The sequence below is a fragment of the Salmo salar genome, chromosome 21 (assembly GCF_965601325.2).
Source record: "Salmo salar chromosome 21, fSalSal1, whole genome shotgun sequence".
Classification (NCBI taxonomy): Eukaryota; Metazoa; Chordata; class Actinopteri; order Salmoniformes; family Salmonidae; genus Salmo; species Salmo salar.
The window spans coordinates 45,356,549-45,372,824 of NC_138311.1; the positions used below are offsets into that span (position 1 = coordinate 45,356,549).

At 43.5% G+C, this 16,276-nt stretch overlaps 1 protein-coding gene across 2 annotated transcripts in view; it reads right to left on the reverse strand.

Moving 5' to 3' along the window:
- Positions 1 to 5,963: 5,963 nt before the first annotated feature.
- The window catches only part of LOC106582393 (tyrosine-protein phosphatase non-receptor type 4), a 132,335-nt gene continuing 122,022 nt past the window's right edge, over positions 5,964 to 16,276 (reverse strand). Inside the window, exons 26-27 of one of the 2 annotated variants that reach the window (XM_014165465.3) lie at positions 12,084 to 12,219; positions 5,964 to 7,700 (exon numbers count right to left, since the gene is read on the reverse strand). In XM_014165465.3, the coding sequence (XP_014020940.1) occupies positions 7,503 to 7,700; positions 12,084 to 12,219 (334 nt within the window). In that variant the 3' untranslated portion in view covers positions 5,964 to 7,502. The remainder of the gene's footprint in view (positions 7,701 to 12,083; positions 12,220 to 16,276) is intronic. The other variant, XM_014165466.3, reaches the window with a different exon arrangement.

A 16,276-nucleotide genomic window follows, 5' to 3' on the forward strand; every position in this document is an offset into this window, starting at 1 on the left:
AAATTCACCTCAGGAAATGACGTCGAAATAAATCCCTAACAAAACTGCGATTTGCATTTAAAGGGGCATTTGTGTGTTTCTATAACCATGAAAATGAAATAGTAAAACAAGTACGTCCTCCCAACTTCACATTATCATATGGTGTTGTTTCAGATTATGCCAATTTTATCATGCATCAAATAAAATTGTATTGGTAGCATACACATTTTTAAGTTAGTTGACCTTATTGCGGGTGTAGGAAAAGGCTTGTCTTGCTAGCTCTAACAGTGCAGTAATATAACAATAGACAATACACACGAATCTAAAAAAGTCAAAAGAACGGATTTAAGAAAAATTACGACGAACAATGTCGGAGACCAAAGTATAATATATATATATATACACATACACGGTATTCGGGAAAGTATTCAGACCCCTTGACATTCCACATTGTTACGGTACAGCCCTATTCTAAACTTTTCCTCATCAATCAACACACAATAGCCCATAATGATGAAGTTTCTCCCATTCTTCTCTGCAGATCCTCTCAAGCTGTGTCAGGTTTGACTGGGAGCGTCGCTGCACAGCTATTTTCAGGTTTTCAGGTCTCTCCAGAGATGTTCGATCGGGTTCAAGTCCGGGCTCTCCCTGGGCCACTCAAGGACAATCAGAGACATGTCCCGAAGCCACTCCTGCATTGTCTTGGCTGTGTGCTTAGGGTTGTTGTCCTGTTGGATGGTGAACTGTTGCCCCAGTCTGAGGTCCTGAGCACTCTGGAGCAGGTTTTCATCAAGTATCTCTGTACTTTGCTCCGTTCTTCTTTCCATCAATCCTGACTAGTCTCCCAGACCCTGCTGCTGAAAAAAAATCCCCACAGCATGATGCTGCCACCACCATGCTTCACCGTAGGATGGTGCCAGGTTTCCTCCAGACATGACACTTGGCATTCAGGCCAAAGAGTTCAATCTTGTTTCCCATGGTTTGAGAGTCCTTTAGGTGCCTTTTGGCAAACTCCAAGCGGGCTTTCATGTGCCTTTTACTGAGGAGTGGCTTCCATCTGGCCAGTACCATAAAGGCCTGATTGGTGGAGGGCTGCAGAGATGATTGCCCTTCTGGAAGGTTCTCCCATCTCCACAGAACTCTGGAGCTCTGTCAGAGTGACCATCAGGTTCTTGGTCACCTCCCTGACCAAGACCCTTCTCGCCCGATTGCTCAGTTTGGCCGTGCGGTCAGCTCTAGGAAGAGTCTTGGTGGATCTAAACTTCTTCCATTTAAGAATGATGGAGGCCACTGTGTTCTTTGGGACCTTCAGTGCTGCAGAAATGTTTCGCTACCCTTCCCCAGATCTGTGCCTCGACACAATCTTGTCTCGGCGCTCGACGGGCAATTCATTTGACCACATGGCTTGGTTTTTGCTCTGACATGCACTGTCAACTGAAGGACCTTATATAGACAGGTGTGTGCGCCTTTCCAAATCATGTCCAATCAATTGAATTTACCACAGGTGGACTCCAATCAAGTTGTAGAAACATCTCAAGGATAATCAATGGAAACAGGAAGCACTTGAGCTGAATTGAGTCTCATAGCAAAGGGTCTGAATACTTATTAGAATAAGGCATTTCTGTTTGTTTTCTTCATAAATGTGCAAAGATGTTTAAAAACCTGTTTCTGCTGTCATTATGGGGTGTTGTGTGAAGATTGATGAGGAAATGTTTTTCTTTAATACATTTTAAAAGGCTGTAACGTAACAAAATGTGGAAAAAGTCAAGGGGACTGAAAACTTTCTGAATGCATGCGTGTATGTATATATACACATACATATATATTTATATATACACACACACACACACACACACACACACACACACACACACACACACACTAGAATACAGTACAGACATATGAAGTGGGTGAAACAGTATGTAGACATGATTAAAGTGACCAGTGTTCCATGTCTATGTACATAGGCAGCAGCCTCTAAGGTGCAGGGTTGAGTAACCGGGTGGTAAGCGCATAGTGACAGTGACTAAAATTCAGGGCAGGGTACTGGGCGGGGCTGGGTAGTGGTGACTATTCAACAGTCTGATGGCCTTGAGATTGAAAAACAGCTTCTGTCTCGGTCCCAGCTTTGATGCACCTGTACTGACCTCATCTTCTGGATGGTAGCGAGGTGAACAGGCAGTGGCTCGGGTGGTTGTTGTCCTTGATGATCTTGTTGGCCTTCCTGTGACACCGGCTGCTGTAGATGTCCTGGAGGACTGGCAGTGTGCCCCCGGTGATGTGTTGTGAAGACCGCAGACTGCGCCACCCTCTGGAGAGCCCTGCGGTTGCAGACGGTGCAGTTGTCGTACCAGGTGGTGATACAGCCCGACAGGATGCTCTCAATGGTGCGTCTATAAAAGTTTGTGAAGGTCTTTGGGGCCAAGCCGGATTTCTTCAGCCTCCTGAGGTTGAAGAGGCGCTGTTGCACCTTCTTCACCACGCTGTCTGTGTGAGTGGACCATTTCAGATTGTCAGTGATGTGTATGCCAAGGATCTCGAAGCTTTCCACCTTCTCACCTTTTCCCCGTCGAATACTGGGCATTCCGGTAGATCATTTCATATAGGAAGTCAGTGCATTCAGTAACAGATTATCCCTCAATCTCAATGTTTTTAAACTGCATCATGTCAGTGTAAAACATTTTTTTTTCTTTTTTCAATGAGACCAAATATCTGTGATTCCTCTCTCTCTCTCCATTGATCTACTGTGTGATTCCTCTCTCTCTCTCCATTGATCTACTGTGTGATTCCTCTCTCTCTCCATTGATCTACTGTGTGATTTCTCTCTCTCTCTCCATTGATCTACTGTGTGATTCCTCTCTCTCTCTCCATTGATCTACTGTGTGAATCCTCTCTCCATTGATCTACTGTGTGATTCCTCTCTCCATTGATCTACTGTGTGATTCCTCTCTCTCTCTCCATTGATCTACTGTGTGATTTCTCTCTCTCTCTCCATTGATCTACTGTGTGATTCCTCTCTCTCCATTGATCTACTGTGTGATTCCTCTCTCTCCATTGATCTACTGTGTGATTCCTCTCTCTCTCCATTGATCTACTGTGTGAATCCTCTCTCCATTGATCTACTGTGTGATTCCTCTCTCTCCATTGATCTACTGTGTGATTCCTCTCTCTCTCCATTGATCTACTGTGTGATTCCTCTCTCTCTCCATTGATCTACTGTGTGATTCCTCTCTCCATTGATCTACTGTGTGAATCCTCTCTCCATTGATCTACTGTGTGATTCCTCTCTCTCCATTGATCTACTGTGTGATTCCTCTCTCTCTCCATTGATCTACTGTGTGATTCCTCTCTCTCTCTCCATTGATCTACTGTGTGATTCCTCTCTCTCTCTCCATTGATCTACTGTGTGATTTCTCTCTCTCTCTCCATTGATCTACTGTGTGATTCCTCTCTCTCTCCATTGATCTACTGTGTGATTCCTCTCTCTCTCTCCATTGATCTACTGTGTGATTCCTCTCTCTCTCTCCATTGATCTACTGTGTGATTTCTCTCTCTCTCTCCATTGATCTACTGTGATTCCTCTCTCTCCATTGATCTACTGTGTGATTCCTCTCTCCATTGATCTACTGTGTGATTCCTCTCTCTCCATTGATCTACTGTGTGATTCCTCTCTCTCCATTGATCTACTGTGTGATTCCTCTCTCTCCATTGATCTACTGTGTGATTCCTCTCTCTCCATTGATCTACTGTGTGATTCCTCTCTCTCCATTGATCTACTGTGCGATTCCTCTCTCTCCATTGATCTACTGTGCGATTCCTCTCTCTCCATTGATCTACTGTGTGATTCCTCTCTCTCTCTCCATTGATCTACTGTGTGATTCCTCTCTCTCCATTGATCTACTGTGTGATTCCTCTCTCTCTCTCCATTGATCTACTGTGTGATTCCTCTCTCTCTCTCCATTGATCTACTGTGTGATTCCTCTCTCTCTCTCCATTGATCTACTGTGTGAATCCTCTCTCTCTCTCCATTGATCTACTGTGTGAATCCTCTCTCTCCATTGATCTACTGTGTGAATCCTCTCTCTCTCTCCATTGATCTACTGTGTGAATCCTCTCTCTCTCTCCATTGATCTACTGTGTGAATCCTCTCTCTCCATTGATCTACTGTGTGAATCCTCTCTCTCCATTGATCTACTGTGTGAATCCTCTCTCTCTCCATTGATCTACTGTGTGAATCCTCTCCATTTAGCAACAGCGCCACTTACTGACCATGTTGATGGCCTATTAATTGCCTTACCTCTCTTATCCTACCTCATTTGCACATGCTCTATATAGATTTTTCTACTGTATTATTGATTGTATGTTTGTTTATTCCATGTGTAACTCTGTGTTGTTGTATGTGTCGAACTGCTTTTATCTTGGCCAGGTCGCAGTTGCAAATGAGAACTTGTTCTCAACTGGCCTACCTGGTTAAATAAAAGGTGAAATAAAATAAATAAAATAAAAATGGCTTCAGCGTGATCTTCATGAGTGTGTCATCATATGCCCTGCCATGGATATCCAGACCTGTGCACTCCATTCCAACATGCTCGATGCTTAACTTAAAAGCTGACTCAAAGCAAATAGTGAAATATGTCTAATTCAGACTATTGGAACTTGATCACCTACAAGTAGAAATGCTATTATTTTAGGCTTCTTACATTTATGCTACTATTTAAATAATCCATGCATCAGTCACACTTCTGAAATGTAGAATTTGGAATACAGTTATGTGTGTGAGTTAAGTAAACATAACATCAATCTACTATCAAAACATTGCACTGACTTCACTGTTGCAGTGTGGAAAAGCAACGTCATTAATGTACAGTTGCAGTTGAAGATTTCAATTTCTCTTTGATTTTTAAAATACAGGTCTGGCATTCTCTATATAAAAACATTTTAACTCACAAATCATTTTCCCTTTTATTTTAAAGATTTTTTTTTTATATACACAACATTGTATTTACATGGTCTAGTATATTTACACAACATTAACAAGTGGCACTGTGTAGTTGGAGTTTTTGTTCCCAACAGGTGTCTTAAAAAACAAATTCAATGATAAATAAAAATTCTACACCACTTTCTGTTTCTGACATACTCAGCAGCGAGCATGGCTACCCAGTCATCTGAAAAGTGCTGTCCATTCTTAAGAAGCAAAAACTGTGGTTACAGTTTTACAAAAATACAACTCATCCACCCTCCAATACTTCCCTTCCCTCTTGCTTCCAAACAGAACCCCACAGTACCCCAATACGCTATCACAACACACATCTCAATGCTGGACATTCATGATAATTAACATTTGATGATTCTGGAAACCCAAGTCTTGTATGTGGCATTCTGTAGTCTGGTCTTTTTGATGCGTCATCATAATACTCTCAGGCAAAAGAGTGAGTGGGCTCCATGTATGATCAAACATTTCAGAAAATAAAAACATTATCAAATGAGGGTTTTGTGGATTCCACACAACGGCTGATGACCCACCATAGCGGCCCGTGAGAGCCAGGTTGAAAGGGAGAATGTACTGTAGGGGCTTCTTACAGCATGGACACATAGGTCACAATGTATTCATGTCCAATACACCTGCTATAGATGCATCACAGTCTCCTCAGCAGGTCAAGAAGATGGAACTATGGCAAATTCGTTTACAAGAAAGCAGGCTTCAATCCTGGTATCCAATATTGAGCTAGAAATGACGACCAGGTTAAGGTGAAATGGTAGGGGGTTCGCTGATGGTTACACAGAATCACCAGAGGCAGGGCATAATGCATACACACAACAGAAACTGCTAAAAATACACATGCATGCTGCACTCTCTCACTCATACACCCCCCCCCCCCCACACACACACACTAAAAATACACATGCATGCTGCACTCTCTCACTCATACACCCCCCCCCCCCCACACACACACACTAAAAATACACATGCATGCTGCACTCTCTCACTCATACACCCCCCCCCACACACACACTAAAAATACACATGCATGCTGCACTCTCTCACTCATACACCCCCCCCACACACACTACAAATACACATGCATGCTGCACTCTCTCACTCATACACCCCCCCCACACACACTACAAATACACATGCATGCTGCACTCTCTCACACATACACCCCCCCCCCCACACACACTAAAAATACACATGCATGCTGCACTCTCTCACACTCGTACATATCCCCACACACATACACAGTCATACAGCAGTTTGGTTGTGCAGAAGAGCACATCGGAGAGGGTGGCACTACCTGCAGTGCCAAGATGCCAGCAGCCAGGTAACCAAACAAAGCAAGAAACAGACTCTTTCATGAGAAGAAGAGTAGCTCAAACTAAACATGCTGAGAACTCCAATACAAGAGCTGATGACAATGTGAATACAGTTCAACCAGTGTGAAAAGAAGGACACCTCGTGTTGTCAGATGTTTGAGTGAAACATGTCATCATTGTGTTGGGTACAAGTACAACAAATTCCCAGTAATCTGTACCTAAAACACCCTAAGTGATTATCATCTCCAATAAAAAGAATGTGTTTTAAAAACTAACTACCATTTGAAATATATCAAAAGGGGGGAGGTGGGGTTTCTAATCATTATTGGTTGAATGCTCTTGGTATTCTCTACATTCTTTAGAGACAGACACACAAACAAAGACAGAGAGGTACGTAACTTAAAGGTTGTTTTAAGGTCGAGCCTCCCCTTAGTGGCTGTGGACTTTGTCAAATTGCTTAGAGTAGATCCTCCCCCTGTCTTGACACAGTAAACAGCTCTAAAAGTTTACCAACTGGACAGTTTAACATGCCAATGAATGCCAGTCAATGGCTCCTTGTTTGTTCTATGCAAAAACCAAGGCATAGCGCCACATCAGCCACAAGGTTAGCTAGGGGTAGACACAAAGTGCTCTGATGTGTAGTGTCTGAATTTGACAAAAGCTAAAATATATAATAAATTAAACCACTTTTTTCATTAAAAAGTAAAGAATGACAACTTTTACTACCTATGATTTCATTTGGGAGGCCAGAAGCTAAGACTCACTCTAACATACACTTTGTTCAATTGACAAGGTTTGACAAACTAAAACACAATAAATATTCTTTGAAAAAAATACGGCGTCTCTCGTTGGACCGTAGGGACATTGAAGAAAAGGCGGCAGATTCATTTGGAGGGGCTTATCGATCACTCTTAAAAACACTCCCTCTCTCACAGCCCCGCCCATTCATTGTACTTACGGCACTACTACAGCAATTTCACCATGTTTTAAAAGTCTTTTTTTGAATTAACCCTGAACACACAATACCCCTAATGGTACCTATTCAACATAACTGGATTCATTTGTCCATGACTTTCAGCTTTTTTGTTTTTTTTTGACGGCGTAAAGTGCAACAGTGCTTTGTTCTCTCCTCGGCCCATGGCGGTAAGCATGGCAACCAGGGCTGCTCCTCCCTGGCACTGGGCTGACCCCAGGTCAGGTCAAAGGGGTCAGGGTTCAGGGCAATCGCTGGTTGCGCTAGTTTCACTCGTCACACTGGTCACACTAACGCTAACATCCTCTTCCTCCTCTCCTACTGCTTCTCCTCCATTTTCTTCTTCTCTCTGGTAAAGGGTGGACTTCAGGGGTTTGACCAGGCCTTCCTCATAGACCCTTAAGATGGCTTCACACACAAACTTGTACTGGCTCTGAGGACACAGAAGAGAAAGAGAGGGGGAAGGAAGAGAATGTCAACAACATTAGGAGCCAATGGCAAGGCATGAGCAAAGGAGCCAGGACAGCCAGTGATTGGGATACAGAGGCAGCCAGGCGTGAATAAACTTCCCTGAGGTGGGGTGCAGTGGTGTGTGCCACGAATGTGTCTGTGCGTATGTACATATGTGTTTATGTTTATGTCAGTGTGTGTATGTGTACTAGGGAAAGGGTGTGTTGTGTGTGTATGTATGTGTGTGTGCGCGCGCAGGGGAAAGGTAGCCCACTCTTTTCCCCTAGTGCCATTATCTTCCACCTATTTCTCCCAGACCCTGAGGGTGTCCTAGCCTCATTAGAGCTCAGTATATTCTAATGAAATTACCGCTGCAGCTGCAGCAGCATTTCTACCCGCGCTACCCTGGTTCTGAGCACGGGGCCAAATTGTACTCATGTGAAGTTCTTCAGAGACTGAGAAGAGAGTGTGCTTCCCAAATGGCACCCTATTCCCTATATAGTGCACTACTTTTGACCAGGGTCAATAGCTGGCTCTGGTCAAAAGGAGTGCACTATATAGGGAATAGGGTGCAATTTGGGAAGTACCCAGAGACTCTGGGTCTAGATGAGAAACAGCTCAGCCTAAAGTGAGAAAGTTAGACGCGCAAATATCATACCCCCAAGACATGCTAACCTCTCATCATAACAATAACAAGGGAGTTAGCATTTTATATCATACCCCCAAGACATGCTAACCTCTCATCATAACAATAACAAGGGAGTTAGCATTTTATATCATACCCCCAAGACATGCTAACCTCTCATCATAACAACAACAAGGGAGTTAGCATTTTATATCATACCCCCAAGACATGCTAACCTCTCATCATAACAACAACAAGGGAGTTAGCATTTTATATCATACCCCCAAGACATGCTAACCTCTCATCATAACAATAACAAGGGAGTTAGCATTTTATATCATACCCCCAAGACATGCTAACCTCTCATCATAACAACAACAAGGGAGTTAGCATTTTATATCATACCCCCAAGACATGCTAACCTCTCATCATAACAACAACAAGGGAGTTAGCATTTTATATCATACCCCCAAGACATGCTAACCTCTCATCATAACAATAACAAGGGAGTTAGCATTTTATATCATACCCCCAAGACATGCTAACCTCTCATCATAACAACAACAAGGGAGTTAGCATTTTATATCATACCCCCAAGACATGCTAACCTCTCATCATAACAACAACAAGGGAGTTAGCATTTTATATCATACCCCCAAGACATGCTAACCTCTCACCATTACCAATAACATGGGAGTTAGCTTTTTTTTGGGGGGGGGTATGATATTTATGCCTCTAACTTTGTCACATCATTATTGAAGATTCATTCAGGATTATTCCTAATCACAGTAGCATTATGACTGATGTAGACATTGCGTGCTATGAATATGGGACCAAATACTTCTTTTTTTTTTACTACTTTAATACCAGAGTATGTGAGTGGAGCTGGAGCAGAGAGAGGAGCCTTCTCGCCCGCTCCAGTAGCGCTAACTTAACGAGCTCAGGGCATGCCCGGCCCAGCATGCATTTGTAGTCTACTTGTGTGCTGCTATGTTTTACATATATTTTTTACCTTTATTTTACTAGGCAAATCAGTTAAGAACAAATTCTTATTTTCAATGACGGCCTAGGGGCAGAACGGCCTAGGGGCAGAACGACAGATTTTTACCTTGTCAGCTCAGGGATTCGATCTTGCAACCTTTCGGTTACTAGTCCAACGCTCTAACCACTAGGCTACCTGCCGCCCCTATAGCCCCTTGCTTTAGATACTGTCATGGAGTATGTTAAATATTTTTTATAAAAAGGTGACTTACAAAGATGAGGAGGACCAAGAGCAAGAGAGGGAGTGCGGTGATGTAGTGTCCACAACTAAAGAATCATTGTGGAATCTGAAAAGACGGGTATCCTGAAAGCATGATGTGTACTATGTGCACATGCTAACAGAAAGGAACGAGGAGGGTAGCTACCTAATGGTGTCATTGTAGCAAAGTATTTATAAACTAAAAATCTGATCTCTTAAAAGTTTCGTTCATTTTCGTTCTATTATATATACACAATAGGCCATCATTGATTTTGGCTCAATAGGCATATAGACCCCTTTCTGTGTTTGCAAACATTGCCGCACGAGGGCAATGCACGCAAGTTGGTGGCAGAACACAGGGGCCTTCTGTTCTTATAGAATGCCAGCAAAAAAAAACTCTATTTACATGTTGCTTATGAGTGCATTTCACACTGCTTTTGGATTATATTGGATTTTAAGGCTCGTATGAATGTCCTGCTTAAATATAATGTTTGTGTCAACATCGCAAATCAACTGCATTATAATTAGATAACACTTGAACTTCAACCACTAAAATGGCTCGTTGGCTAGCTTTTGCTACAGCCTATATCAATGAGCGTTAGCATTCCAGCTAACAACTGCTCCATCCAAAATAGTTATTTTGCAGAGATCACAACCAAATATAATCTTAGTGACTATTCAAGCAATAATCATTGTAAGTATATGAGAACCCCAAAAAGTGATTTTGTTTAGAAGTAATAAAAGTGTAAATCTAGGCTATGTTGAATGGGTGTAGATGGCGATGGCTTTCTGACTGCAGCCAAGAGTCGTGTGCATCTGACGTCAGTGTGTTGTGTTCTGGAAAGGGGTCTATTACTGCTTTCAAGAACCTTTACGTTTTGATAGGGTTGTTTGAACTAAAACCCTTTAGGCATACCGACAGAAAAAAAGAACACAAAAGAATATAAAAAACAACACATCCCTGCCCAGTCTGGCAAGAATGGCCCAAAGGGTGTTGAGCATCCGCAGTGGCTCTGCAAGCACTGACAGGGTATTCTCTGGTGCTGGCCTGCTCTCCGGGTACCATCGCATGAGACTCTGGCTAAACTCACGTTTCCAAAAATCAATTCAAAGGCACTGTACATGAAGCCTAATAAGGTATTTTTACTTTAATGTGAATTTCATTCTAAGTAAGTCACAGCCTATATATGCAATTTATAGACTATAATGATTTAATCCAACTAAATGTTGTTTAAATTCTGAGCTCTTTATGTCCCTACCAGCCTAGTGTGTCACACTCACAAATGCTTCACCATTTATTTATTTGTAGGCTATAGCCTTGAAATAATTTAAATAATATAGCCTAAATAATTCATTTTTGTTCCTTCTTAGGCTGACTCCTATTTAGAGTGTTCATAAGATGTTTAATACGACATGTAGCCTATTTGAAATGATGAGCACTTAGTCACCTTTTCCTGTTGTTTATTAAAATACTTTTCATTCAAATCAAATGGTTTGGTTTCAATACTTCAAAAGAAAATGGTTGGTCCAGGTAGTCACAAAAATAGATGGGGTGTTGGTTAAATGGTGATTTTAATGAATGGAATGATTTTGGAAAGGATGTGGAGCATCGGTGTGCAAGCACCGCTACATGAGCGAGCACCGCTCCATGAGCGATGAGGGATTTCAAACCGCTCAACTCCACTCACATACCATGTTTAATACACATTTAAGTGAATTTGTTCCAATACATTTGGTCCCCTAAAATGGGTGGATGTTGTACAAAAAGTGCTGTGATTTGTAAACGGTTCACACTGATATGATTGAAAATACCCTCACATTGAAGCTGACAGTCCTCACTTGAACGTCATTGTATCATTTCAAATCTAAAGTGCTGAAGTACAGAGCCAAAACAACAAAGAATGTGTCTCTGTCCCAATACTTTGAGCTCAATGTATATAGTGTATTATACTGTAGCACAGACTCAATACCAGACAACCCAGCGAGTGTACGAAACAAAATCCTTACACCTAGCCTAAAAATGGTAATCTGGAGAGACAATGGCATTCTCATGGCACAAGAGATTATCACTGGTAGACTGTGACAATGGAAAGTCTACCACTGACAATACAACAGGGATGAATGAAACATCTTCCTAGTAGGACGACCCTCTGCTTTCAGTTAGTAACACGGTTCTATTCTACACTGTGCTCCATCTGTTATTACTTAACACAGTAACGCAGATTGTTTCGCTTGTCTTCAGAGGCTAGAGGGAGCCATCTTGGAGGAGGCGAGAGGCAAGCATGCCCAGAAAAGGAGGAGGAAGAAGAGAGCGTGAGGAGGAGAAGAGAAGGGGTAAAGAGAATGAGGAAAGGAAGTGAGAGGAAGATGAAGAGAGAATTAGAGAGATACAGCAAAAGAGGGGAGGGGAGGAGAGAACTAGAGAGGAAGAGAGCGAGAGAGAGGAGTAGGATAAATAGAAGGTTAGAAAATGAGGATGAAGAGAAGAAAGGAGGACTTACAGGTGTCTGAATCATCATGGCTCTCTGGTCCCTCATGGTTCTGACTATGTCTAATGGATAGATGGGCTGACTGCACTCCATCAGGCACAACGCCGTCTCCATAGTGATGAGAACTCCCGTTCGGCCAATCCCTGCGCTGGAGTGATGACACACAAGCGGGAGAGGAGGAGGAGAGGAGGGAAGGGGGCGGAGGAAGAAGTTTCACTATAAACTCATGACATCATTTCTACCTTTTAAAACCCTCGAGTCAATTTCCGCAGCCCCGCTGAAATCCAATTAGCATTGTAAAAAAATCCCCATAAAAATCTGTCTGTCTAAACTAGAGATATCTGCATGGGCTCATCTCAATCCATCGTATCCTCCGATATCGGCCTTCTACATCTGTAGTGAAAGGAGGCAGAGCTAGTGCTGTTTGTCAGACCATGAGATTTCCCGAAAATCGGTCTTCTCAAGAAAACGTCTGTAGGATCCAAACGGTATGGCCCACAAACTATTATGACCCCTCTACGGAAAGGTGAGTCTCTCGGTTCTTTTTCTCTAAGCCGCCCACAAGCCTCACAAGACTTGCCTGAAGGTTACCGGGTACCAGTAAAAAACATGTATGGAAGTAGTTTAGGTCCTAAAAAAAAAGGGTTAAATATGTGTCAAAATAAATACAATAGTTTCCTGATCGTTCTTATATCTCTCAGATATAGGACAGACACTTCAGAACAAACTTCCTTTAGATTTCTTGGGGAACTGTCTGTTGTTCCATGTATTGAATGTGTTATTCAATGCTTTTACATGGGCTAATAGCAGTAAGGCCAAACTCAATGTTTTATCCAACAAAAAAACATGAATATATTTTTTTATACCTGAAGGGGTCCTAAAATATCAAAATATCTAAATGATCCATGGCATGACCATCTTAAAACACTTCCATATGTTAGCTTAGTAAACCCCCTGCGGCTTAGACTCTAGAGGGTTAAATCAGTGGATCATTCTTTTTCTGGCGTATAGCAACCCACATAAAGATCGAATTAAGTCTAGATTCGAATCCAGAAATCTCCCAATCCCTGGGCACTATACATTAAATCCATTCCAGTGTGTTGTTGAGACATGTATTGGCTGAGTCAGATAGGTTTTACTTTAGCCAAGTTACCTGCCTGAGACGTGGATTTCTAAAGGTGTGTAGGTGTTCTATCTGGAGTGTTCTGGGCTGCTGGCCTGGGTACTACAGCAGTGTGTAGGAGTCTAGTAGAACATTCAGACAGTTCCACTGGGCTGGGTACTACAGCAGTGTGTAGGAGTCTAGTAGAACATTCAGACAGTTCTACTGGGCTGGGTACTACAGCAGTGTGTAGGAGTCTAGTAGAACATTCAGACAGTTCCACTGGGCTGGGTACTACAGCAGTGTGTAGGAGTCTAGTAGAACATTCAGACAGTTCCACTGGGCTGGGTACTACAGCAGTGTGTAGGAGTCTAGTAGAACATTCAGACAGTTCCACTGGGCTGGGTACTACAGCAGTGTGTAGGAGTCTAGTAGAACATTCAGACAGTTCTACTGGGCTGGGTACTACAGCAGTGTGTAGGAGTCTAGTAGAACATTCAGACAGTTCTACTGGGCTGGGTACTACAGCAGTGTGTAGGAGTCTAGTAGAACATTCAGACAGTTCCACTGGCCTGGGTTCTACAGCAGTGTGTAGGAGTCTAGTAGAACATTCAGACAGTTCCACTGGCCTGGGTACTACAGCAGTGTGTAGGAGTCTAGTAGAACATTCAGACAGTTCCACTGGGCTGGGTACTACAGCAGTGTGTAGGAGTCTAGTAGAACATTCAGACAGTTCCACTGGCCTGGGTACTACAGCAGTGTGTAGGAGTCTAGTAGAACATTCAGACAGTTCCACTGGGCTGGGTACTACAGCAGTGTGTAGGAGTCTAGTAGAACATTCAGACAGTTCCACTGGCCTGGGTACTACAGCAGTGTGTAGGAGTCTAGTAGAACATTCAGACAGTTCCACTGGGCTGGGTACTACAGCAGTGTGTAGGAGTCTAGTAGAACATTCAGACAGTTCCACTGGCCTGGGTACTACAGCAGTGTGTAGGAGTCTAGTAGAACATTCAGACAGTTCTACTGGGCTGGGTACTACAGCAGTGTGTAGGAGTCTAGTAGAACATTCAGACAGTTCCACTGGGCTGGGTACTACAGCAGTGTGTAGGAGTCTAGTAGAACATTCAGACAGTTCTACTGGGCTGGGTACTACAGCAGTGTGTAGGAGTCTAGTAGAACATTCAGACAGTTCCACTGGGCTGGGTACTACAGCAGTGTGTAGGAGTCTAGTAGAACATTCAGACAGTTCTACTGGGCTGGGTACTACAGCAGTGTGTAGGAGTCTAGTAGAACATTCAGACAGTTCCACTGGCCTGGGTACTACAGCAGTGTGTAGGAGTCTAGTAGAACATTCAGACAGTTCCACTGGCCTGGGTTCTACAGCAGTGTGTAGGAGTCTAGTAGAACATTCAGACAGTTCCACTGGGCTGGGTACTACATGCAGTGTGTAGGAGTCTAGTAGAACATTCAGACAGTTCCACTGGCCTGGGTTCTACAGCAGTGTGTAGGAGTCTAGTAGAACATTCAGACAGTTCCACTGGCCTGGGTTCTACAGCAGTGTGTAGGAGTCTAGTAGAACATTCAGACAGTTCTACTGGCCTAGGTACTACAGCAGTGTGTAGGAGTCTAGTAGAACATTCAGACAGTTCTACTGGGCTGGGTACTACAGCAGTGTGTAGGAGTCTAGTAGAACATTCAGACAGTTCCACTGGCCTGGGTACTACAGCAGTGTGTAGGAGTCTAGTAGAACATTCAGACAGTTCCACTGGGCTGGGTACTACAGCAGTGTGTAGGAGTCTAGTAGAACATTCAGACAGTTCCACTGGGCTGGGTACTACAGCAGTGTGTAGGAGTCTAGTAGAACATTCAGACAGTTCCACTGGGCTGGGTACTACAGCAGTGTGTAGGAGTCTAGTAGAACATTCAGACAGTTCCACTGGGCTGGGTACTACAGCAGTGTGTAGGAGTCTAGTAGAACATTCAGACAGTTCCACTGGGCTGGGTACTACAGCAGTGTGTAGGAGTCTAGTAGAACATTCAGACAGTTCTACTGGGCTGGGTACTACAGCAGTGTGTAGGAGTCTAGTAGAACATTCAGACAGTTCTACTGGGCTGGGTACTACAGCAGTGTGTAGGAGTCTAGTAGAACATTCAGACAGTTCCACTGGCCTGGGTACTACAGCAGTGTGTAGGAGTCTAGTAGAACATTCAGACAGTTCCACTGGGCTGGGTACTACAGCAGTGTGTAGGAGTCTAGTAGAAAATTCAGACAGTTCCACTGGGCTGGGTACTACAGCAGTGTGTAGGAGTCTAGTAGAAAATTCAGACAGTTCCACTGGGCTGGGTACTACAGCAGTGTGTAGGAGTCTAGTAGAACATTCAGACAGTTCCACTGGGCTGGGTACTACAGCAGTGTGTAGGAGTCTAGTAGAACATTCAGACAGTTCTACTGGGCTGGGTACTACAGCAGTGTGTAGGAGTCTAGTAGAACATTCAGACAGTTCCACTGGCCTGGGTTCTACAGCAGTGTGTAGGAGTCTAGTAGAACATTCAGACAGTTCCACTGGGCTGGGTACTACAGCAGTGTGTAGGAGTCTAGTAGAACATTCAGACAGTTCTACTGGGCTGGGTACTACAGCAGTGTGTAGGAGTCTAGTAGAACATTCAGACAGTTCCACTGGGCTGGGTACTACAGCAGTGTGTAGGAGTCTAGTAGAACATTCAGACAGTTCCACTGGGCTGGGTACTACAGCAGTGTGTAGGAGTCTAGTAGAACATTCAGACAGTTCCACTGGCCTGGGTACTACAGCAGTGTGTAGGAGTCTAGTAGAACATTCAGACAGTTCTACTGGGCTGGGTACTACAGCAGTGTGTAGGAGTCTAGTAGAACATTCAGACAGTTCTACTGGGCTGGGTACTACAGCAGTGTGTAGGAGTCTAGTAGAACATTCAGACAGTTCCACTGGGCTGGGTACTACAGCAGTGTGTAGGAGTCTAGTAGAACATTCAGACAGTTCTACTGGGCTGGGTACTACAGCAGTGTGTAGGAGTCTAGTAGAACATTCAGACAGTTCCACTGGGCTGGGTACTACAGCAGTGTGTA